Consider the following 25,554-nt stretch of genomic DNA (forward strand, 5'->3'; position numbering starts at 1 on the left):
GTAATGTTTAAAGTGTATTTAAATAATTAAGAGAGAAAAGGGAGCGTAATATTGAATGTTATATTTTTTCTTGCCCTGACCTTATATGAAGCTACAAACAGTATTTTGTTTACTTTCACTTATTATCAGTATTTATCATACTATCCGCTCAAACGTATACGATGCCAACATAGCGCAAATAAATTGTGTCCTTATTTAGATATATATATATATATATAAAAACTCCGTTGTTACAAATGTTTAGAGGTAAGTAATCTTTAAAAAATGTTTAATATTTGATCAAATTGAGATTAGAGTAGCTGAGACTATATGGACTGTGGATATCGACATAGGTAGCTCAGTGGTAGAGCTCCTGACTCGAGTTGCAGGGGTCCCTGATTCTGTCCCCAGTCCAGTCATTTGTTTTATTATGTATATATGTGCTCATCCCTTTCCTACTACAAGATGATTTTGGTTAGAAAAAGAGGGATAACTTTAAAATCTTATTTTGCATGATTTTATAAATTATTAATAGATAAATTAATGGGAGACGCACAAAGGTATCCAATATTATACATCTTTTTCATTATAAAAAAAAAACATTCCTACAATTAATAGTACACAATCAACTTCTCTTTGCGCCTGAAAAACAACATTATTTTGCAATCTTCTCAGTCTTGAGGTCGGTCCTTCAACATCTGCGTTTGCTACAGTTTTAACGAAAACAAAGCATTACATTCATTTTTAAATAAACTAGACTTTGACCCGTGCATGCAGAGTGTTTCTGGAATTACTAGTATTTTAGGAATTTTCGTTAATTATTAATTAGCGAAGCTTGATTGAAAAAAAAATAAAAACAAATTGGTAATCTTCAAGTACCAATGATGTTTAAAATATATAAAACAAAAGACAGCACTTTCCCGATTTATCGGTATTGAAGCCCAAATATTCGAGTCGATAATTTTAATATAGTGTCTTTTATTAATTTTCATCATGTAATCATTTTCAACTTTAGATTGAAAATTAATAAAAGACAGTAGTATAGATGTTAATTGTTTCCTATTGTGTATAGATTGCTTGAAGTAGGTGAAAATTGGGTAGAGGACGAAGCTTTATCATCTAATTTTGTTCTCTTTACATAAATATGGTAAAAGACATAAAAATATTTGGACAAACTTTATTTTATTCCTTACCTTTGCATTAAAAATGTAAGCTCAAACATACGTAAGCAAACAAAAAATAAACACACTACATGTATATGCAAGTAAAATTAGTAAGGCGGTCAGTTTTGAGCAAGTGTAAAACTATAAATGTATAAATTGTGATTTCACATTTTTGAAGATGGATTTTAATTTTAAATTCAGTTACCAGATTTCATGGGAATTTTTTTTAAATGTTAATTATAATATGTCAACCCTTTGGAACGTTAACGTGTCTTTTGAATAATTCAGTTTTATTTTAAATTTAATGATTTATCAAGAATGCAACGTCTTATTTGATTTACTGAACAAATACGTACATGTCTATATTTTGTAACATATATATAACTTGTCTACGTCACAATATGATATTCATGCGTAATAATACGCTAATAACTTCTTCTTGGAAACTACAAGACCCATTGTTACAAGTTTAAGTTTGAAGCATCTTTGTGTAAAAGAAATCTGAACTGTGAACATTATGACCATACCACCCATGGGGCCTCGTGTCAGGGGATTGGCAAATATGCAGAGAGGCCAATTTTTCAAAAATCTTCTTTTCTGCTGCCACGCTTGTCGGGGGGCAATCTGTCATCTCATTAGAATGGACATCATAAAGCCCTTAACAACAAAAATCGTGAAATTCATGGCCACTGAGTCAGAGGTACATGTATATACAGGGAGAGAAATAATGTGAGGCGGGAAAGAAAGACGATAGGCGAGCGCAAGCAGAGCATTTTAATTAAATTAAATGGTTTATTGACATCTCCATGTTGGCATACAGTCAAAATGAAATCAAATGACAGACAAAAGAAACTATAACATAAAGGCTACAGCATGTAAGACAGTTTTATACAATACTTCATAGTCCCTGGAACTGTTTCCTCTGCATTTTAATTAACATTGAATTCACATTTATTAGTACTTATTCTTTTATTACACCTGTCACAAAAGAAAGATTCGGTCGTCTTAAAGTTTGACAGATTTTTTTTATAGATCTACTGGTTCTAATTGCAACACAGAATTCACAAAATTTTGTGACGCAGGAGCAAGCTAGAAGATCCCTTAACATTGATCCGGGTTCCTACAATGAGGAAAAAGTTGCACATATTAGCATGGACATTGATAATTATAATCATTTAACAACGTTTATGGTTAATTAACTAAGTGTTACTCTTTTGTATTTTCATATTTGATAACTTTTTTATTTCAAAAATCTTTATCTATGTTTTTTCTTCTTTTTTTTTCTTTTTTTTTTTAGTTTAAGGATTCTTTAATATTTAACACACATATATATGAATGAGGAAAACAAATTAAATAACTCTTTTTTTAAAAAGAATTGAAAGTTCGCAGTTGGCTGTAAATTACTAAATTGAATTTAATTAAGATTTGTTTTTATTATCTTTTAGTGGTTCCAATACGTGATATAAATTAAATAAATAATTTACATTCACACAATTTTTTTTTTTAAAAGATGGTTTTGAGGGTCCCCCCCCCCTTCCTGTATATGTTATAGTTGGCTCACAGCCTTTCTTTGTATATACGAGTGAATGCATGGAAGTTCGGTTGATTTTTCCCCTCATTTTCACATTTTAAAAGTAAATATTCTTAGGTCCTTTTGGGCTATTAGTGTAACACGTCATTCGGCAAACCTCGGCAGGTAAAAAAACCCGAAGCTTGCCGAATGAAACTAGAAGATATCAAAAAACCGGAAGTAAGAAGGGCCATTTTGGAAACGAGGAATCAAAACAGAAACAAAATGAGAACCAAGGGCCAGTCTGGGATCCCTGATATGTACAAATGCTGCTTCTGTTGCCATGTCAAGACGGGGACATTATTCTACGGACTACTCCAACTGGTATACCAGATATTTCAACAAAATTCTTCTTTCGTTATGATGTCATTGAATAACAATGGCGGAAAGTATTTCATTTTCACACGAAATTCAATAAGTCAGTTGACTTTTTAAAAGATGGATGTATTTAAATAAGAAATCAAAATATTTGATAAATCATACAAAGTTAAAAAAAAAAAAGTCTTAACAGTCATTTAACTCAATAACTGTCACTCATTTATAATTAAATAAAAAAGTTTCGATTTCAGACTCATCCGCCCCATCTTTTGTTGAGCATGAATGTTTCCAGATTACCGAACTGAAGACAGAACACGATTCATTGAAATAATGTGGCATCAACTAATGGCAATCAGTTGTCGAGCTTAAACACCAAATTTTGAAAATTTGAGTTTGACGAATAATAAGATTTCAGCCAGGGTGTGATCGTCAAGTTCCATTTGATTGACATTATCACCAACTACTTATGTATGACTAATTTGTTTTTTACAGAGCGACTGTTAGTGAAAGTGCAGCATCTTGTTTATTTATTAAAAGAGGAATTAATCAATTGAGACCTGCAAATTTATCCTAAATTTTTGGCCTTAATGTTACTTTAAAATTTGATAAATCCTTCTCTAATCTATGAAGACGCTCAGGGATGGTACTTAGGGATGGGATAATACATTACTTTCTGTATCAATACATATTACAATTTTTGTAGCACAATTCTCAGGATTAAGGTTTATGAGTTTTTATTGGTTGATATTCACATGTAAATGAAATTATACCATAGAACAATTAAGGAGAGAATTAATTTTTTCATAGCAATGTTGATACACAGTGACTCGTATAAATACACATACAGTATTGTTTTGCATATGATATTGATACCTCAATATATTGTCTCGGCCCTAAGTAAGTGCTTATCATTTCTGATTTATGTGGTGCTAAACTGATGAGAATCATTGACTTCCCCTGGAATCACAGGTTAACTTCCAAATGAAAAGGAAAGAATAAATTTTTTTTTAAGTTGTCTCAATAATTATGTTTTTATCACAGATAATAGAATTTTTTTCAAAATGTATCATTTTTATATGGCCTCCAATTGTAGGCAATCAAGGGCCCTGACTTGTGAAATTAATGAATGGTTGGTTAAGGCCAAAATAAATTAATAGTGTGTTTCCTATTCCAGCTTGAAAAAAAATAGGGTAGGTAGGTAGGGAAAACATTTTATTTTATTGAAACATTTTATTCTTTTTCACTTCAACAACAATAAACAAGTTGGAAAAGATCAGTTTATTTTTTTCTGCCAAAAGGGCGGCTTACAACTGGCAATTTTCCCAGAGTATAGCAGTCATTGCACAGAGAAACAACAATGTGCTAAATGGCAAGCACGATGCCATTTTCCACAAAAAATCGCTGTCAAAATAAATCTTTAAATTGGTGTAGAGTATGTATTTTCTCAAACACGGAAGTGACTAAGATTGGAATTTCTAAAAGTAAAACCAGAATCGTTGATATCCGGGTAAATATATCGACAATAAAATGTTTTGGGTCGGGGCATATTTTTAGGGTCGGTCGGGGAACCGGAAACACACAGTTAATTTATCTACGCCTAATATTGATGCGTTTCTGCACTGTAGATCTGTCACCTGTTCCTGATAGGGGGGCTCATATTTGCCTCCATCCACCCAGAAATTCTGCAGGCGACTGCTAGCAAGTGCACAGACATCCAAATCGACACCACGCTCAAAAATGAAGAAATCGAGACACAGGAAGAAATCATCATTACTCGCAAAATGAAAAGAGGTAATGATTTCAGTATTTTTCAAATTGAGACTTTTGCCTTCTTGTCATGATGATGACCTAGTGGTACATGTATAGCAATACTTGACGTTTATGTGTACATGTTTACAGAGGATTTTGACCTGGCCTTCATCATCTGCATCTGTATGCTGATCATTGTGCTCTTCCTGCTCTATGGAGTCGTACGAGTAAGTGGGACATTTTATGTCTGATGATGACCTGTATTACTTTCCATTTTGGACTGCCCTTTTCAAATTTTCATGACGTCTATGAATTGCCTTTTCAGAATCGCCCTGGGTACATTCTGCCCTTCTTCTGCCTGCAAGTGTTTGACTTCTCCCTCAGCTGCTTGAGCATTGTCGGATACCTCAGCTACTCCCCAAACATCAAACTCTGGCTGCGTGCCCAGGGGCTGGTGAGTGGATCAACCCAATAGGACTACCTGAAAATTCTAGCAGTTCTTTTATGTCAAAATTTTGAAATATACTCCTGTATTTTTATAACAAGTACAGGTATTCATATACAATTGTCATTAATTTCATTGAATGTGAAAGGTCTTTTCTCTCATGATTCAGAAATGTGTACATGTATTTTTCATTTTATACTAGCATTAGGTGAATATGATTTGATTACCTTGCAAAAATTGGTTTCAGACATGTGTGCCTGGCCTGAAGCACCTGATGGAAATGGACTCTCAGTGGCTGATGCTTCTCTGTCTGCTGGGCTTTGTCCTCTTCCTCTCCATCAAGGTAAATTAGTACAGGTAGAATAAGGTAACAGCAGCTAGGCAAACCTAGGTAACAGCATAGGTAACCTTAGGTTTTGATAACTGGCTTGATGTAGGTTATATGCTGAAAAGCTGTTTGACTAGTTTTCCCGGTAGAGTCTTTTAGATTGAGATGAGTGATTAATTGCATTAATGAATCACTGTAGACAGATAATGAATTAATGCGTATATTTCTGTATATCAAGGCGTACCTGATAGGGATGGTGTGGAGCTGCTACAACTTCCTCAAGTCAAGCAACATGAACTGCAACCAAATCAGAGAGTACAATGTGGATCCCGACTCTCAGGTAAATATTTCATTCACAGAGAAATACCTTAATCAAAGGCATATCTCGCCTGCAAGGTAATATCCACTTAAAGGTATATTCACAGAGAAATACCTTAATCAAAGGCATATCTCGCCTGCAAGGTAATATTCACTTAAAGGCATATCTCACCTACAGTGAAAATATCTCATAGGGAAATATCTGATCTGCAAGCTAGGGAAATACCCTACATGAAAGGAAATCTCTCCACAGGAAAAATATTGCAGAAGGAAATATATGACTCTCTGAAAAACTATCTCACATAAAGGCATATCCTATTTCTCAGGAAAAATATCTCTCTCAAAGGGAAATATCTCATTCATGAAGTAATATCTCACCTTTATAAAAAAGTAATATCTCACCTTAATGTAAATAATTCACATACATATTAGTGAAAGTCATTTTCTGTTTGATGTGAACAGTTGAATTTCTTATGAAAATTAGTCATATGGCATTGATTTGTGTTGTGATCTCATTCATCTGTATTTTTATCTGGATTTAAACAAATACAAACAAATAGGCTTGGAGAAATTAAACTTATACCTAATAAATTGCAGGTTCTTCTCCCCCCAAAGTATGAGGAGGCCATTCGTCAGGGAGAAGTGAACCCCCCGCCCTACAGCGCCTGAGAGCCGGAGCTATTCTCAATCATATCTCAGACCGAGTCTGTGTTAGTTTAAATTTCTAAATAATTATTGTAACACAGTGCTGTTTATGTTAATTTGCCGGGTCATCGGTAAAAACTCTAAATCCTTTGGTTATATATATATGACTAAATATTCAAGTGGAAGAAACTTTCTCAAGAAATTTTTTTAGATTCAATTATGATAGTATGTGCAATTATCAATGCTATCCTTTTTACAGATTTTGTTTAAAGGAAGATGTATTGTCATCTATTTGGAACTGGCCTACTTTATTAATGATGTTGTAAATTTATTGTAAGGTTCAAGTGCTGTTTCACTGTATCTATCATTATAGACACATCCTTGCTGTTACAGAATATGAGATGATATGTTTCCTAGTGTATATAATGCATGTACTAAAATCATTGTCAAGTCTGATGATGCTCCACTTAGATAGTGGTTTTCTGTCCAAAGTTAGGGCGAGGGTTAGATTAACCCTAACCCTGTTTGTCATACAGGTCCTAGAAGGATATCATCTCATATTCTTTTCGTCTATCTATTATCATAAGTAAGTGTACTAATGTTTGTTTCGATATGAAAATGTGCAGTCCTCCACTTACAGAGGTTTGACAGCTGTTAATTACATGTTTGACAGCTGCTGCATATATAGTTATTTTAGCAGAAGGGAAAAGTCATTTTGGACATACAGGACTTGGACATACAGGACTTGATGTGATCTTTAGTAGAATTGTAGACTGTGGAAGGGAGGTTAAAGATTTCGATCGCCCTGCTCCATGTATATGAACTATAAAGATGAGCTTTATGTTTATATCATTTTATTGTTGAAAGCCAGAAGAAGGCAGATTTGTAGCTGTGTTTCTATTTATGACATGCCATTTGAGAATTTACGATTTTATAGATACACTGTACATGTATTTGTCACATAGATGTCTCTAAGAGAATTAGTTCTTTCCTTGTAATTATTACGTATTCTATCTACCTTGTTTTACTCTAGATTGAATTTGGTCTAAGATGTTGAGACCATGTCAGTTTTTGATATGAATGAAGAGCGAGATATTGACCAGTCTAAAGTAGAGGTGCTAGAGGACAGGACTAACCCCCTCCCCCTTACATTTCCTACCCCCAAGTATAGACCCTGGGGTCTTCACTCTTTTTTCATGAAATTATCCTCTTACGATATACCTAAAAGAAATTACCTAAAAGAAACATTTAATGTAAATCATATCTATATAGGCGTGTATGATTTAATATCATAAAATGATTAAAATTGTTTGTTTTATGTAATTTTTCAAAAACAAACGTTTTATGAAATCAAAGGGTATGATTCTCATAAAATGTTTGTTTTAGGTAATTTTTCTGGATAATGAAAAAAAGGAGTGAAGACCCAGGGATCTATACTTGGGAGTGGGGGGTGGAGGGGATGGGGTCAGTCCTGTCCTCAAGCACCTGCAGTCTTTACGCCATCCGTCTGTGTGTGAATGCAGTATTGGCCTGTTTAGATTGATATCTGTCAATCCTGTCAATTATGATAGTAAAGAAAGATCTACAGAGGTACATGTGTAGTACCCTTTCTCTTAATTTGGGAATCCTGTATCCCCACACACGGATGGAAGTCATTTTGTGATGGAAAAAGGGTGCTTTGAAGAAAGATTTTTTAGTTTCGTCTTGTAAATAAATGAGTGGGTTTTATTCGACTGAAATAAAATTCATTAAACTCGTAGATCCATTTTTGTGTTATTTATTGACAAATCAAAGGCACCTTAAGCCTGTACCACATTGAACAATAATTTGCCAATTTTACAATACCGTAATCCGGTGAATATAATACGCAGTAGTGTACAATACGCACCCCCCACTTTGGGCCTGAAAATGGTGAAAAAAAGCTTGTTGGGATGTATAATACGCATCAAAAAAATTGACCAAACGGTAATCCTGAGTATCAACAAAGCAGTTTTACTTTGTATGCACGCTCAACTTCATCGCGGGAATATGCTACCGGAAATAAGAAAAACACAATATTTTCTTAGATACGGATTTATTGTAACTAATACATCGTGGTAATATCTTTATTTCGTAATCAATGTTTTAATAGACCTAGAATGTATTAAATATTCTACCGTAAATAAAATCAACTACTTTTAACAAGTGTGATATAATTGTTAAGTCATTACAATCCCTGTGAAGTGAAAAACGGATGATGTACAGGTATGGAGATAACGGACCTACATGTAATTAAATTCTTAAATGACTCCGATCAAAGCGATCAATTAGAGGCCTGGAACATAATAAAATATATGCACAAATAGTTGTGTTGTGTTTAGTACACATAGCCTAAGGGGGTGTCTGAGATACCCAAGGTGTCAAGCGTTAGCGGTGGGGAACCACAACTGTTTCAATGGCTTCAATTAACGGAATAGGTTATAGAATCATTTATATTCATAATTATTTGCAATAAATTAATTAGCATTAAATGAAAATGGTTAAAAATGAGCCAAATGATGTGTAAGCTGTTTTCAAAGATCGGCGTCAAATAGCACGTGGCCATCCAAGTCCGCATTCTATTAATAACAGCTGTAATGGCGGCGTACACGGAGATAAAGAATAGGCAGTTCAAATTAATTTTTAAAGGCCATTTTGAAACAGTTTATTTATTAACAGACTTAAAGTGTACATTTTCTTTAATTACATGCTATAACAATAATTTCCTAAAGGGGTCACATAGTAATATATATGTGATAATGAAGGGATATTACGATGTATAGCGGGGTATCGGTTCTGTCTGTGAACAGCGTAGGTAATACGGCAGTATGATACCCCGTGCTTCAGCTAGGAAAAAATATGCCCAAATCCTATAGGGATGTATAATACGCACCCCTTTCTGAAGGTAAATAATGCTGGGAAAAAAGTGCGTATTATATTCACCGGATTACGGTAGTTAAACGCTCCCCCCATTAAATATAAAATTCATATAAATAATTAAAAATACTTTCCTTTAGCATGGAAAAGTTGTTCCAATGTTGAACAGAAAACTTTTCTGTAATTGTATAACATCAATCTATGTGATGAAATACTAGTACATGGAACATACTAATGAAGGTGAATGTCTTGCATTGATGTATGTGGGTAAATGACACATTTATAAATAGTCTTCAGAATATTAAGTAATAGAAAAGTATAGCAGAAATGTTACAATGTTAACCTTATTCGATAAAATATACATGCACACTGTCTGACAAAATTCTGTTTCATTAAAACAATATGTTTTTGAAAAAGTTTTCAATGATCTTGATTTGTAGTCTCTGGCTATTGTGATCAGTATGAGAAGTCAGTTGTAGAAGGGATTGTAGGTGACCCAATGTGCAGACTGCTGATTCTTTGCCTTGTTGGAGGAGGTAAACAGAGACTTGTAGGTGGCGCTGGTCTTGGGGTCCTTCTGAATGCTGAGGGGGTTGGGGGTCTTGTCTTTGGGTCCTCCTGATGCCCCCTCCTTAGAGGAAGTCTTTGTGGCTACCTTTTCAGTTTTGGCTTTCTTTACATCTGAAACAAAAGGGATGACTGATAAAAAAAAGTCAAGAACAGATAAAGTAACAAGGTTGTTTGCAGTTGCCTGCCGACCCATTTAAGATGCACCCAAACCATTTTTAAATTGATATTTGGAGGCTTTGCCCAGGGCTTTCAATAGTGAAAGGAGGCAATTTATCCTCATTTGATTATTGGAATTGACAGCTTCAGATTTCATAATTGGCAAATTAAACTATTGGAAATAATTCTAAAAATTAACAGATAAATTCACTTTTTCACTTCAGCCCTGCACACCTATTGTATCACTGCTTACCTGAAGTCTTTGTTTCCGATTCTGATGTTTCCACTTTGTGCTTTTTGGCTTTCTGAAAAATACAGTGCAAATAAAATGTTTAAATAGTAATTTATAAGTCATTAGACTCCCAGTTTACCCTAAAATAGTTTTTACAGCAAAAAAATATGAGACTTTGAATTAAATCAAAGCCATAAATAATAAGTTTTTCGATTAAAAGATTAAATTGATCACAACTGATTATAAGAGGCTAGGTTGACAATCATAAGATACCAGGGTAGGCTAACTTCTGAGATACTAGTACAGTTCAGTGAGATCGTACCTTGGCTATTTGTGTGAGATTCAAGGACGGTTCAGTGAGATTCTAACTAGGCTATTAGTGTGAAATACTAGGACTGTTCAGTGAGATCATACCTTGGCTATTTGTGTGAGATACTAGGACTGTTAAGTGAGATCATACCTTGTCTTTTTGAGTGAGATACTAGGACTGTTCAGTGAGATCATACCTTGGCTATTTGAGCGAGATACTAGGACTGTTGAGTGAGATCGTACCTTGCCTATTTGAATGAGATACTAGGACTGTTGAGTGAGATCCTACCTTGGCTATTTGTGTGATATACTAGGACTGTTGAGTGAGATCGTACCTTGATTATTTGTGTGAGATACTAGGACTATTCAGTGAGATCCTACCTTGGCTATTTGTGTGAGATACTAGGACTATTCAGTGAGATCATACCTTGGCTATTTGTGTGAGATACTAGGACTGTTAAGTGAGATCATACCTTGGCTATTTGAGCGAGATACTAGGACTGTTCAGTGAGATCATACCTTGGCTATTTGAGCGAGATACTAGGACTGTTCAGTGAGATCATACCTTGGCTTTTTGAGTGAGATACTAGGACTGTTGAGTGAGATCATACCTTGGCTTTTTGTGTGAGATACTAGGACTGTTAAGTGAGATCATATCTTGGCTATTTGAGCGAGATACTAGGACTGTTCAGTGAGATCATACCTTGGCTTTTTGTGTGAGATACTAGGACTGTTAAGTGAGATCATACCTTGGCTATTTGTGTGAGATTCAAGGACGGTTCAGTGAGATCCTAACTAGGCTATTAGTGTGAAATACTAGGACTGTTCAGTGAGATCATACCTTGGCTATTTGTGTGAGATACTAGGACTGTTGAGTGAGATCCTACCTTGTCTTTTTGAGTGAGATACTAGGACTGTTCAGTGAGATCATACCTTGGCTATTTGAGCAAGATACTAGGACTGATAATTGAGATCCTACCTTGGCTATTTGAATGAGATACTAGGACTGTTGAGTGAGATCGTACCTTGCCTATTTGAATGAGATACTAGGACTGTTGAGTGAGATCGTACCTTGGCTATTTGTGTGATATACTAGGACTGTTGAGTGAGATCGTACCTTGATTATTTGTGTGAGATACTAGGACTATTCAGTGAGATCCTACCTTGGCTATTTGTGTGAGATACTAGGACTATTTAGTGAGATCATACCTTGGCTATTTGTGTGAGATACTAGGACTGTTGAGTGAGATCGTACCTTGGTTATTTGTGTGAGATATTAAGACTGTTCAGTGAGATCGTACCTTGGCTAGCTTGGCCTGTTCCTTCCTGGTCCTCATTCTCTGTCGTAGTCTCTCCACTTCCTCCTCCGTTCCGTTCAGTGTGATCACATCGTCCTGAGTGAACTTGCTGCCACACTACAACACAGAGCAAATATACACATACCGGTACTTGTGCAATAAATGTAGACTGCGATCACAGCAAAGTCAGTCTGAATTTCTCTAGTGCTTTATCAATACAAAGCTGTGCTGAACTATTTTTTTTTAAATGCTTTTAAAATTTCCTAAACCTACATGTAATACCGTCTAAGTCTTAAGTGTGTCTATTTACCAATGGTGAAGAAATTAATTTTAAAGACTCCTTTTTTCCATTACTAATTGGTTTAATCCTTTTAAAAAATCTTAAGCTAAATTTTCTCCACACCTATTCATCACATAAAATGACAACTGTTTCAAAAGAGGGGGTGCCAGTGAGTACATGTATAACTTATGCAATACTTTCATAATACATGTACTTGTTGACTAAAGATTTGCTCCAAACCTTATTTGTCAGATTATTTGCTCCTTACCTTATGACAGATGTCCGATTTGACCTCTTTGAGAGCTCTGTCTGACAACACACACCCACAGGACCAGATGTAGCTAAACCTACAAATATATATCACCAGATGTAGCTAAACCTACAAATAGATCACCAGATGTAGCTAAACCTACAAATATATATCACCAGATGTAGCTAAACCTACAAATAGATTACCAGATGTAGCTAAACCTACAAATATATATCACCAGATGTAGCTAAACCTACAAATATATATCACCGGATGTAGCTAAACCTACAAATAGATTACCAGATGTAGCTAAACCTACAAATATATATCACCAGATGTAGCTAAACCTACAAATAGATCACAAAATGTAGCTAAACCTACAAATATATATCACCAGATGTAGCTAAACCTACAAATATATATCACCGGATGTAGCTAAACCTACAAATATATATCACCGGATGTAGCTAAACCTACAAATAGATCACAAGGTGTAGCTAAACCTACAAATATATATCACCAGATGTAGCTAAACCTACAAATATATATCACCAGATGTAGCTAAACCTACAAATATATATTACCAGATGTAGCTAAACCTACAAATAGATCACTAGATGTAGCTAAACCTACAAATAGATCACTAGATGTAGCTAAACCTACAAATAGATCACAAGGTGTAGCTAAACCTACAAATAGATCACAAAATGTAGCTAAACCTACAAATAGATTACCAGATGTAGCTAAACCTACAAATAGATTACCAGATGTAGCTAAACCTACAAATAGATTACCAGATGTAGCTAAACCTTGTAAAATACATTCACATTAAAGACAAAGCTTAGACTATAATTATATTCACTAGATGTAGCTAGATCTATAGATCTAGTAAAGTAATTATATCAACAAAATGTGGCTAAACCAACAAATAATTACCAGGTATAATATATCACCTTATGTAGCTATATCAACGAATATATCACCTTATCATTACGTACCTAAATCTACAAATATATCACCAAATGTAGCTAATTCTACAGTACTGTGACAAATAATAATAATCTACAAATATATCATCAGATGGTGCTATATCTACAAATATATTTAGAAGATGTGGCTAAAGCTACAAATGTATCAAAACATCTACAACTGTTTTGAATGTTTTCCTGCCTATCCATGTTTTCCTTCCATCATGACTATGGTTATTCTGACCAACATGTATGTACAAATATACAGTGTGTGTGACGGGCTGGCATCCATCAGTGGCACTGGTTGTATAGCACCACCCTTGATTTATCACCCCCTATTAATGTTTCCCTACCCGTGCTTCCCATTCATGGTGATCCCGACCACCGGACAGATATACTTGGCGTCCTGGGTGTCAATGTAGCTGTCCCCCTTCTCACTCTTTGGTCGACCGTAGCCTTTGTTTTCTGTCAACTTCAACTCTTTAAGATCCTGTAAACAAGAACATTTACATCCATTAACACTCTTAAATCTATATCGATGCAGATAATTTCCACAGATTATATTTACATGTATGCTGTACTGTACAACATAACATTACACAGTTTATTCATTGAGAAATTATTTAATGAGAACAAATGTACTATCAAGACAGTGTATATGCTACTTTTCTGTGTCCAATCTCATTGACAGTATGACAGTAAGATGTACAATATACTAGTATGACAGAAAGATGTACAATATACCAGTATGTACAGTAAGATGTACAATATACCAGTATGTACAGTAAGATGTACAATATACCAGTATGACAGTAAGATGTACAATATACTAATATGACAGTAAGATGTACAATATACCAGTATGACAGTAAGATGTACAATATAGCAGTATGTTGTACAATATACCAGTATGACAGTAAGATGTACAATATACCAGTATGTACAGTAAGATGTACAATATACCAGTATGACAGTAAGATGTACAATATACCAATATGACAGTAAGATGTACAATATACCAGTATGACAGTAAGATGTACAATATGCCAGTATGTACAGTAAGATGTACAATATGCCAGTATGTACAGAAAGATGTACAATATAGCAGTATGACAGTAAGATGTACAATATAGCAGTATGACAGTAAGATGTACATTATACCAGTATGTACAGAAAGATGTACAATATACCAGTATGTACAGAAAGATGTACAATATAGCAGTATGACAGTAAGACGTACAATATACTAATATGACAGTAAGATGTACAATATAGCAGTATGACAGTAAGATGTACAATATAGCAGTATGTTGTACAATATACCAGTATGACAGTAAGATGTACAATATACCAGTATGTACAGTAAGATGTACAATATACCAGTATGACAGTAAGATGTACAATATACCAATATGACAGTAAGATGTACAATATACCAGTATGACAGTAAGATTTACAATATGCCAGTATGTACAGTAAGATGTACAATATGCCAGTATGTACAGTAAGATGTACAATATACCAGTATGTACAGTAAGATGTACAATATACCAGTATGTACAGTAAGATGTACAATATACCAGTATGACAGTAAGATGTACAATATACCAGTATGACAGTAAGATGTACAATATACTAATATGACAGTAAGATGTACAATATACCAGTATGACAGTAAGATGTACAATATAGCAGTATGACAGTAAGATGTACAATATAGCAGTATGACAGTAAGATGTACAATATAGCAGTATGACAGTAAGATGTACATTATACCAGTATGACAGTAAGATGTACAATATACCAGTATGACAGTAAGATGTACAATATACCAGTATGACAGTAAGATGTACAATATACCAGTATGTACAGTAAGATGTACAATATACCAGTATGACAGTAAGATGTACAATATACCAGTATGACAGTAAGATGATAATATACCAGTGTGTACATTTATCAGCATAAAATCTGTAGTACCTTGAGTCCTTTCAAATGTTCAAAGCTTGAGGCACACTCAAATTTACTCCTGTCGATCAAGAACTCTAGAACTGCCTCTTTGTTGTACAATCTGTGGAAATAAAATAGACAGAGCTTACAGTTAACAGGAATCATTCATATCTATCAAACATTTAGTATTAACTGTATTAACATTTTCTTCAACTTATTCACGTGTAAAAGTGGGAAATCTTCTTTTCAAGTTCACTGTATGACAATGCAACAAAAATTCAAAGATAAAACATTTACAAAATCTACAGGTAACCCAATTTTTACAAGAATAAAATGAACTTTAGAGAAGTTTGTGACCATGAACACGATTTGAGATATACCGTAATTACCTCAATAAGAACCTCTTTTCATTCAATAACTTTAAACCAAAACATGTTTAGCTGTGTTATTTACATCAGTAACATATATTAGTCCAGATAGAGTTTACAGACTTCACTTACTTGCCAAGCTCACAGGCCATTATTGGTTCACGCAACGGTTCCTGTGTGATTGCACAGTGTTTCCATTTAGCGTCAAGATCTGCAGTTTTATCTTTCTGTAATGTACAAAAAACATCAGTAGCAAACTTAAAATTTTAAAACAAAGGTAGATTTCAAACATGAGACATTTGTGAAACACTTATGCCACTCTCCCTTGGAAACATCCACAAAGAAAATGAACATAAACTGCAAATATTTGGAATTTTTCTAAGTCCAAGCGGCATAACTCTGTCGAAAATTGCTCTATCATACCCAAAATCAAACTTGACCTAGATATTATCTAGAAAAACCTTTATACCAAATTTCATATCAAAATTTGCCCTCTCTGCAAAGAAAATGAGCGGAAACTGTACATAACTTGAATTTTTCTCAGTCCAAGAGCCATAACTCTGTCAAAAATTGCTCGATTGTACCCAATATCGAACTTGACCTTGATATTATCATGATAAACCTGAATATCAAATTTCATTTCAATATGTTTATCCTCTGCTAAGAAAATGAATGGAAACTGTTGGTGGACCGACCTACATCTGTGTAACACATTTATTTGCAAACTCAGCTCCATATCTGAATATTTTCGCATTTACTTTCGAGTGGTTTGCGTTTTACCGCAAAAGTTACGCTTTCTTCACGAAAGTTAATTTTTCTAGTTGTTTTTGACTAGAGTCCAATATTCAGATTTCAATGAAATGTCAGCTATTATTCATGAATTTTCTTGAATATGCAAAACAAAATTGGAATGTAATTTTTTTTTATGCAAAGCAAATGACGTGATGTTTACAGATTAATCAATTCTACTAGGACACAAATGATATGTTATTTTCTCAAATTTGTAATATTACAGATACTATTCTCTGATTAACAAAAATAGTCTATGCAAAACTTCACTCATAAACTCTTGTAGTAGTGAACTATATACCAAACAGCTTCTCTTCAATCGTTTTACATACAATACAGTCACACAATCTATGCCCACACACTAGACAGGTGCTTTGAAATACTAATTTACACAAATCCAAATAACAACTGCAAATGCAACATCGTATCTACGTCTGCACCAATAACATTAAACATGTTAAAAAACATATCCATTTACTTTAGTTCTTAAAAACGTTAACTTTATGAATTTTTTTAAATTCTGCTTGCAATGCCTCATTTAATTGGATAAACATCTTCATATATATCATATAACAAAATTTGCTTAAGTCCCACATGTGACAGGCCTACAAATCATATCAACTTGTTTGACGCTTAGCCTTTCATTTACGAGGTTCCAGTAATTATTTCCAATGGCAGTTCACACAATTAATCTTTACTGTGTGTTCACACGCTTAACTTGTGACAAATGTGTACACTATACAAGCATTGGAAGGTCACAGGTCAAACACAGGTAATAATTTCCAGTGTCCTGAGAGCAAACATAAGAAAAATGCAAATAGCAAAAAATTCAAAATACTGTAAAAAAAAAAAATCCATGTCCTGTGATATTTGTTGTTTTGCATATATGTATACCATATGTAAAATTCAGCACTGGCCAAAACTTTCGTTTCTTTTTTTCTTTTTTTTTTCAAAATATGTATCAGTCATTTTAAGATGATGAAAAATACTTGGAAGAGCCATAAAACTGCTGTATGGGCCATTTTTCAAACCTGAAAACTATTCTTTTTACAATTCATGTAACAAATGTCAGGTTTTATTTTCTTCAGAAAATGTACAATGGTCATCTTTTTAACAATTTACCTGTTCTGGCTTTTTCTTCGTTCTGACAAGTTCATCTCTTTTAGGTATCGTTCCTCCATCACATCCCATTTTGATATAAAATGACTGAACTTCTGGCGTAACAATTTTAGACAAGTCGTGTCTTAGATTTTCGTATGCATGTACATTCAGAGATTTTTATCACTATTTTTGAAAAATAAAACTAAATTTTCATTGTAAATAATTGTTTTTATATTCCATTCGATTTTAAAATTCAAAAGATACAATTCACTCTGGAAATTTGACAAGAGATTGAAACGAACATGTACGCTTTAACATGTATTGTTTGGTTTCGCACTTTAAAACAAATCAATTTAGAAATTTTTGCCAAAATAAAAGACTTGAAAATTTAAACAAATGTTTTTTTAATTCACAAATTTTTTTTATTGACAACTATGGAATCCAAATATGTTTAAAACACGTTAGAAAAGTTAAAGAATGCACAGTTTCGGAGAAACTTATCTTGCAACGTTGACACTATAGACGTTAACACAGGTAACTGCATGTCCGTCCACCCGGAAGGGAAATCTAGAGCCGGTTATTTGACATAGTAAGGACAGTCGTCAAGATATTAGGGAGTTAAGACAGTCACATGGTTACTCGATATCATTGAAACATAAAATTAATGTCAGAAAGTGAAGAAAGTTAGAAGGTTATCCACTGTCGTTGACCAATAGTTGTAAAGGGTCGGTTATTAATCATTGGGGGGGGGGGGGGGCATGGGTCAGCTGTATTTTCCCTTCCTGTTCCACATTTGTTTTAGTATAGTTTGCATACAAGTATCGTAAATTGCAATTATTTTATTCATTAATGGATATACCGATATATGTAGAATAGACCCAATGAACACACTGAATATGATGAATGCTTACTTTAAGATGATTGCCAATGCCTGTTATAAATTTTTATAGAAAGCATAAAATGGGGGACAGCTGCATCTTGGTGACAGGCGGGGCGGGTTTTGTAGGGAGCCACTCAGTGATAGAGCTAATAGAGGCCGGCTACTCTGTGGTCGTGATGGACAACCTTGCCAATGCTAGCATGGGTATGTCAGGATGATGCTCAATGTATTTACACAAAATCTTAATATGTGTTTGTACTCATAAAAAAACCCATATAAACTGAACTTAAGACCGCTATATTTTTGCTGTACAATTGATATATCATTATTTGTAAAGTTCTTCCTTTTAATATAAAATGTTGCATTTTTAAAAATCTTATTTTGTTTTATACATCAAGAAAGCATAAAAAGAGTTGAAGAGATCACAGGGAAATCTATACCTAGCTACAGTGTAGATCTATTGGACAAGCCTGCATTGTCTGATCTATTTAACAAAGTAAGTTCTATAACTTGAGACTTTCTATAATTTTTAGGTGACGTCAAGAGGTCAATTACTGATTAAATAGGCTGCTATAGTATTTTAGAATTATGTCCAATAGTTTATTATTATGAAAATTTTTTTAATAAGGTGCAAAATCTGATCATTGAAGTAGCAAAACAATGGCCTACTGCCTGGTGAAAGCTTCAATTAAACTACCAGTACTGCAGACAGCGTGTATTGATCTCAAATTTATTATCCATGTAAAGTCCACACCTATAAGCAACATTTAGTTTGATGTTCCGTGACAAGGACAGAAAATTTTCTCCAATATTAAACCAAACTAGTTCTTTATTAAAATGCTTATGAAATTGAATATTGTGCTAGTTTCACCGCAGAATATAAACAAAGCATATGACTATTAGTTTTTGAAGATAAGTAGTATACCTTGAAAATCCTGATAAACTGTTGCTCCTACTGAAAGCCAGTTATGGTGTTATGAAATTTTGTAATCATTCTCTTTATTGATTCTCTCTTTGCAGCACAAATTCACCAGTGTCATCCATTTTGCGGGACTGAAGGCTGTCGGGGAATCCTGTCAGCTCCCATTACTGTACTACAAGAACAACGTTGGGGGCACAGTCAATCTACTGGAGGTAAGCCTAATTGTTTATTCAATATGTCAGCTGGGCTAGCCAGTCTATCATTGCATAGGTCTAACTCACTGTTTAAACCAATTATCTGGTATTACATATGTTCATTACTTAAGCTTAAATTGTAGGTCTAAACCAATGTTCAAACCAATTAACTCTTATAATAAATATGTTCTCCAAGCAAGCATAGTCTAACTAAATGATCTGATACAAAAATGGACAAAGAGACATAGAACATACCCTATTTCTTTTTTTCCACTCATAATTCCATTTAAGAGAGAGAGAGAGAGAGAGAGAGTGCTATGCATGCTTTAGATCAATACCATTCACTGATTTGAAACAATTTGTTTGTCATTAGGTGATGAAAGAAAAGGGAGTCAAGAACCTCATTTTCTCAAGTTCAGCAACAGTTTACGGCAGCCCCCAGTATCTGCCCATTGATGAGAAGCACCCGGTTGGTGGGTGTACAAATCCATACGGTAAAACCAAATATTTCATCGAAGAAATCCTAAGAGATCTACACAAAGCCGAACCAGTAAGTTGACTTGTAGGTCATACATGTACCGTGCTGTAATCATTTCGATCACAGTGTGCATCCTTTATGAGATTGACCTTTGTTTATTTTGTTGATTACAGTGATTCACAACCATTTTATGATTGACCCTAAGACTTGTATATTCTATTGATAAACATACCTTGGACTGAGCTACAAATTGAGAATGTTTGTAGGATTGGAACATCATCATGCGACGATACTTTAACCCTGTTGTGAATGTTTGTAGGACTGGAACATCATCATGCTACGATACTTTAACCCTGTTGTGAATGTTTGTAGGACTGGAACATCATCATGCTACGATACTTTAACCCTGTTGTGAATGTTTGTAGGACTGGAACATCATCATGTTACGATACTTTAACCCTGTAGGAGCACATAAATCTGGGAAAATAGGAGAAGACCCTCAGGGGATTCCCAACAACCTGATGCCATTTATAGCTCAGGTGGCGGTGGGGAAGCGAGCGGAGCTGAGCGTGTATGGCAGTGATTACGACACCACGGACGGAACAGGTGCTGACCCCTGGTAGACAGCCAGTTGTCATGGTTTCTGAGTGCTTGTGCTTGTGTATGCTATTTCTTCTCCAAATTATTTACATTACTTGCTTTTTCTTCTAAATGTTGCATTCACGATTTTCATCAAAATTTATTTTTTCCATTTTTAACGTTTACAATGATTTAGTAAAGCATTCTCTATATTCAACCAAATTTTGAGTGTCAGTCATTGAGATATAGGCAAGATACAGAGCTCATAGTTCTTTGTTATGTAAACAAAGATCAGGTCATGCTTTTCTTTACATTTTCAAAATTCCAAGGTTAGAACTAAAACAAATGTGGAAAACACTAGAAACTGTTTGTTTATGTTCAAAACAAATTAATTTAGCAAATACAAAATCAGCCTTGTTTACATGGCAAAGAATTGTCAACTCTGTGTCTTGCTTATAACTTTTTTATGACAATCAAATTTTAGTTGATCATTAAGAATACATTAATAAAGCATTGCAAACAGTAAAAACAAAGTAGTAAATTTGACCAAAATCGTGACAATACCCCTTTAAACCAAAATAAAGTACGGTACTGTTACTTGCTTGCTAACTTTGTTCTCTACTTCACTTGCTGTACTGCGTATCCAAGGCCATTATCACAAATGCATTCTTCCTTCTACTAGATTTAAGACTTCAGACCGCACCATCACTGAATTCAGTCCTCAATTGAAATCCTTAAAAGAAATGTCCATGAATTTGAGGTCAAAATTCAGACTTGAGTCTGAGCATTGACTTGAGGAAAGTTGGTGACAGTGGAGCCAGACCAGACTTAAAATTTCATACCAGACTTGAATTATTCTTATTGCATGATGTTATTGACATTTTTTTTTAAATATTTGATGTAAATTTTCAGGTGTGCGAGATTACATCCATGTAGTAGACCTTGCTCAAGGTCATGTGGCTGCACAGAAGAAAATTGAGAAAAAATGTGGCTGCAAGGTCAGTGTACAGATCAACAAAATGGCCAAATGTGAATAGAAAATAACACTGCCAGTACTACAGTATTATAAATGGGTTGAAGATACATGTATAAATGAAAAAAATTACAGCATTGGGTGTTTGTAAATAAATAAGTGTTTAAACCGAGCAGCTGAATAAAAAATGACAATGTGAGAATCAACAGAAGAATTCTTGAAATTTATGGCTTCTGTCTTGTTGGATACATGAATCTACAATGTACATGTAATTTTTACATTTTGTGAATAGATATGAGAACACATTGCTTTTGCAGTTTAAATTATGCCTATAGTGGTTCAATATCTGTGATAGCTTCCAAATCTGACTATTACCTGATCGTGAACACCAAATGAGAACTCTGTATAATTATTTTGCTTGCTTTCAGGTGTATAATCTTGGGACAGGAAAGGGCTACTCTGTGATAGAAATGGCCAAAGCTTTTGAGGAAGCCAGCGGTAAACCTGTGAGTCCCACTTATCTAATCTGTACTCTTTCGTCATACCAGGGCCAGGGTCACATCATAAGATTGTAAACCAACTTTTATTCTTTGTGAAAAAATTTTGCAAGATTCTCAAAAGCATCTTCATCCTAAATATTACTTGCCACAAAGCAGTCTTTAAATGTCTCTGATATATCATTTTTCAGACTATCTACACCTTGATTGCAAAAATTAGTTGCCACAAACCAGTTTTTGTGTAGTACAGTGTGAATTAAAGTTGTCACAAATAAAAGTTGGTTAACAGTACCCTCTTACAAGTGTTACTGAACAATTTTTTTTATTTTATTTTTTAAAAACATTTTTTGGCATATTATGATTATTTAATATAGTACAAAAATGGCATTGTATAAACTGTAATTGTAAATTGTATTCTATTTAAAATCAATTTTATATGATTGTACATGCCTTGGTGATATAATTTCCTTATCATTGAATATTATCTTAACTATGGTAATGTTATATTGACACAATATATGCACAATAATAACTTAAAATACATGGATGATTCTTGGACTGCGATCACAGAGATATTTGTTATTGACCTCTGTGGATTCCTGTTTTACAGTACCACATTCCTCACTATGGTAACCACAAAGAAAATTAGTACACAAGTGATCAAAAATAAAAAATAAATATGATATTTGCAAGATACATTTATTTGTGTATGAGTGTATCTTCTTTCCCTAATTCAGATTCCATTCAAGAAAGTTGACCGCAGGGCTGGAGATGTAGGCTCCGTGTATGGAAACGCTGACCTAGCAAAGGAAGAGTTAAGCTGGTCAGCTAGCAGGGATCTCAAGCAAATGTGTGAGTACTACCAGACAAGTACTAGCTACTTCTACTCAAACCAAACACTTACCCTGAAGTCCTGCCACCAGTACCCCCTGGTTGGTATACTCCTACTGGTCAGTGTATTAATACCATCAACCAAGTATTAGTACTTCTCCAGACTGGTTGGTACACTCTTACTGGTCAGTGTATGAGTACTATAAACCAAGTATTAGTACCTCTCCGGACTGTTTGGTATACTCTTACTGGTCAGTGTATGAGTACTGTCAGTTAGTCTTGGCACTTCTACAGACGGACTGTAAATGTATACTGACTTGTAAATGTGTGAGTACTTTCAATCAAGAACTAGGTTGTCCTGAGCAGGCACTTTTAAAATGAAATAAACTGAAAGGGGAGCTGATGGTCTCCCCTGACAAATGAAGATGTCTTTTACATAAAGAAATCCTTTGTATTCTTCCTTGACACTATGACATGTCATGCTATTATTATATGCTCTAAAGATCTTTTACATATAAATGTATAAATAAATGTATAACTCATAACATAATGACTTCTGTGGCATGGATTGTTTTTGCTATTTTATTTCAAGACTCGCTTGTAATTAGGGCATTCAACTTTTCTCGTTACAGGTGAGGATACATGGCGCTGGCAGTCATCAAATCCAAACGGTTTCCGAAAATAGACGCATAATATTCGGCAGTTTACATGCTTAATGTGGGACAATGAAATAGTGCTTAGGAATTTATAACACTACTGATATGTAATTATTAATTCAGTGGGACAATGATGTAGTGCTTAGGAATATATAACACTACTGATATGTAATTATGAATTCAGTTTCTGTTGGTGGGTTCTTAGGGGAATCTTTATGCAATGTCATAATTCGTAAATTTGTGGTCAGCATTCATTTTGCTGAGAATCTCCAGAGCAGATAAATTAAATTATACTGGCGATTATAGTTTATTTTATATGTAATAATATTAATTTTGATTTAATTTACTGGCATTGAGTAATTTTAGGATAATTTATTTGTTCTTATACGATTATGATTCAGTTAATGGCAAAGATTTAATGGGCAAAGCATTTTGATTTCCGGCAAATAGAACTGTGGGATGAAATTTAGACGTTAAAGCAGTGCGGTGTTAGATTTGTGAGTGAACATGTACGCTTGCACTGTTTTATTTCTTGCCATTATGGAACTCTAGGGGAACTCTTTGCTACAAGGCGGATCTACATTACAAAGAGCATCATTTCGTTTGTTATACAGAATATCAAAAGTCATGCGTCACAAGCCACATAATGATTGTACCAGGGGGAGATAACTGTGTTGGTCACATCAATCACATTGTATCGATTCAACAGATATTTTTATTATTAAATCATTTACATTGATCTTTGTTTTTACTTATGAACTTAAAATGTAAAAGACTGTATGTTATAAAGAGTCGAACTTGGTCTTCATGATTCAAAATTTCAATATGGTTTTTTTTTTAGGATATTTTCTTTTTATTTTGTTATTTTGTAGAAGCGTTGATATGACGTATATTTTTCATTTATTGATATATGTGATTTTTTTTCAATCACTGGCAGTATATGATGCAAGATGTAATGCAAATTTTACAATTCAATCAAAATCAGTCAAAAATGTTCATTTCCCTAGGAAATATAGAGTGCAGTTTTGAACAAGTAAAATCTATCTGTTAGTCTTGAGTAAAGAAATTTTTTAAGGAAATTTATTAGTTGTTCCAACCTGCGCCCAATATTTACTAAAAAAATTATCTAAGGAGATGTTGATCATGCTGGAAATTATGAAAAAAATCACATATACCGGTACATCATTACAAAAAAACATGTTCCGTAAAAATATGATGTATTTTTAGGATGACATTTTGGCCCCACATCACATGCGCGGATCTAGAGGGGGGGTCGGGGGGGTCCCGACCCCCCCTGGAAAATGAAAATTTATTAAATTTACATAGTAAAATTATCGCGAAAATATGCCTCGGACCCCCCCTGGCAAACACAATTATCCTTCGGACCCCCCCTGGAAAAATTTTCTGGATCCGCGCATGCATCATATTTAGTTCTTAGAAGAAATTACCGGTACGATGAACTGGGTGGTCTATGATTCTACCCTGTGATGTTATAACAAAAGTAAATATTTTTAAGAACCCTCTATTCATTAATAATGAGGAAGACTACAGTACACCTCAAGGTAGTGTATCTTTTGAGTTCTACCGTTTCACTTTCCATTGGACGCACGGCGGGTGTGACCGGTCAGCAGAGGATGCTTACTCCTCCTAGGCATCTGATCCTACCTCTATCTTTTTGGAGGTCCGTGTTGCTCTGCTTTGAATTTGTATTCATTTTATTGGTTTTTGAGGTGGTTGACGGTTTGTTATTGTCATTTTTTCATTTCAACAGAGGCTAGATGCCATAAGACTAAATAAAAATTGCCATAGCATACATGTATGTGGGGAGATTGAGTGCACATCTGACGGTCCGCGTGCGGATCT

At 34.3% G+C, this 25,554-nt stretch overlaps 3 protein-coding genes across 4 annotated transcripts; 2 read left to right on the forward strand and 1 right to left on the reverse strand.

Annotated features, from left to right (window-relative positions):
* The first annotated feature begins 2,857 nt into the window (after positions 1–2,857).
* On the forward strand, positions 2,858–8,274 carry LOC105321634 (lysosomal-associated transmembrane protein 4A). The gene is made up of 7 exons (XM_011420001.4): positions 2,858–3,036; positions 4,656–4,821; positions 4,930–5,006; positions 5,105–5,233; positions 5,472–5,567; positions 5,791–5,892; positions 6,468–8,274. The coding sequence occupies exons 1-7, from the start codon at positions 2,863–2,865 to the stop codon at positions 6,537–6,539; spliced, it is 816 nt and encodes a 271-aa protein (XP_011418303.3). The 5' UTR covers positions 2,858–2,862; the 3' UTR covers positions 6,540–8,274.
* Positions 8,275–9,740: 1,466 nt separating this feature from the next.
* Positions 9,741–17,859, reverse strand: LOC105321633 (replication termination factor 2). Its single transcript, XM_011419999.4, has 8 exons — positions 17,703–17,859; positions 15,924–16,018; positions 15,454–15,544; positions 13,827–13,963; positions 12,524–12,602; positions 11,979–12,092; positions 10,390–10,441; positions 9,741–10,091 (listed from the first exon to the last, which is right to left on the reverse strand). The coding sequence occupies exons 1-8, from the start codon at positions 17,769–17,771 to the stop codon at positions 9,880–9,882; spliced, it is 849 nt and encodes a 282-aa protein (XP_011418301.3). The 5' UTR covers positions 17,772–17,859; the 3' UTR covers positions 9,741–9,879.
* Positions 17,860–18,119: 260 nt separating this feature from the next.
* Positions 18,120–24,430, forward strand: LOC105321632 (UDP-glucose 4-epimerase). Of its 2 annotated transcripts, none has more exons than XM_034458328.2 (10): positions 18,120–18,270; positions 18,632–18,765; positions 18,960–19,057; positions 19,582–19,695; positions 20,051–20,227; positions 20,581–20,761; positions 21,647–21,732; positions 22,136–22,213; positions 22,942–23,056; positions 23,668–24,430. In XM_034458328.2, the coding sequence occupies exons 2-10, from the start codon at positions 18,642–18,644 to the stop codon at positions 23,718–23,720; spliced, it is 1,026 nt and encodes a 341-aa protein (XP_034314219.2). In that variant the 5' UTR covers positions 18,120–18,270; positions 18,632–18,641; the 3' UTR covers positions 23,721–24,430. The 2 variants fall into 2 exon arrangements, with proteins under 2 accessions (XP_034314219.2, XP_034314220.2); XM_034458329.2 differs by having other exon boundaries at positions 18,120–18,215.
* Positions 24,431–25,554: the final 1,124 nt, after the last annotated feature.

Source organism: Magallana gigas, chromosome 7, assembly GCF_963853765.1.
Source record: "Magallana gigas chromosome 7, xbMagGiga1.1, whole genome shotgun sequence".
Classification (NCBI taxonomy): Eukaryota; Metazoa; Mollusca; class Bivalvia; order Ostreida; family Ostreidae; genus Magallana; species Magallana gigas.

Excerpts from the sequence above, each read along its gene's own strand:
- LOC105321634 (XM_011420001.4), top strand. The coding sequence starts at position 2,863 with ATGAAACTAGAAGATATCAAAAAACCGGAAGTAAGAAGGGCCATTTTG. Across the intron at positions 3,037-4,655 it reads TCTACGGACTACTCCAACTG|ATCTGTCACCTGTTCCTGAT; the intron begins GTATACCAGATA and ends TCTGCACTGTAG. Across the intron at positions 5,893-6,467 it reads ATGTGGATCCCGACTCTCAG|GTTCTTCTCCCCCCAAAGTA; the intron begins GTAAATATTTCA and ends AATAAATTGCAG.
- LOC105321633 (XM_011419999.4), bottom strand. The coding sequence starts at position 17,771 with ATGGGATGTGATGGAGGAACGATACCTAAAAGAGATGAACTTGTCAGA. Across the intron at positions 16,019-17,702 it reads CGAAGAAAAAGCCAGAACAG|AAAGATAAAACTGCAGATCT; the intron begins GTAAATTGTTAA and ends TGTACATTACAG. Across the intron at positions 15,545-15,923 it reads ATGGCCTGTGAGCTTGGCAA|ATTGTACAACAAAGAGGCAG; the intron begins GTAAGTGAAGTC and ends TTATTTCCACAG.
- LOC105321632 (XM_034458328.2), top strand. The coding sequence starts at position 18,642 with ATGGGGGACAGCTGCATCTTGGTGACAGGCGGGGCGGGTTTTGTAGGG. Across the intron at positions 19,696-20,050 it reads GCACAGTCAATCTACTGGAG|GTGATGAAAGAAAAGGGAGT; the intron begins GTAAGCCTAATT and ends GTTTGTCATTAG. Across the intron at positions 22,214-22,941 it reads AGGAAGCCAGCGGTAAACCT|ATTCCATTCAAGAAAGTTGA; the intron begins GTGAGTCCCACT and ends TCCCTAATTCAG.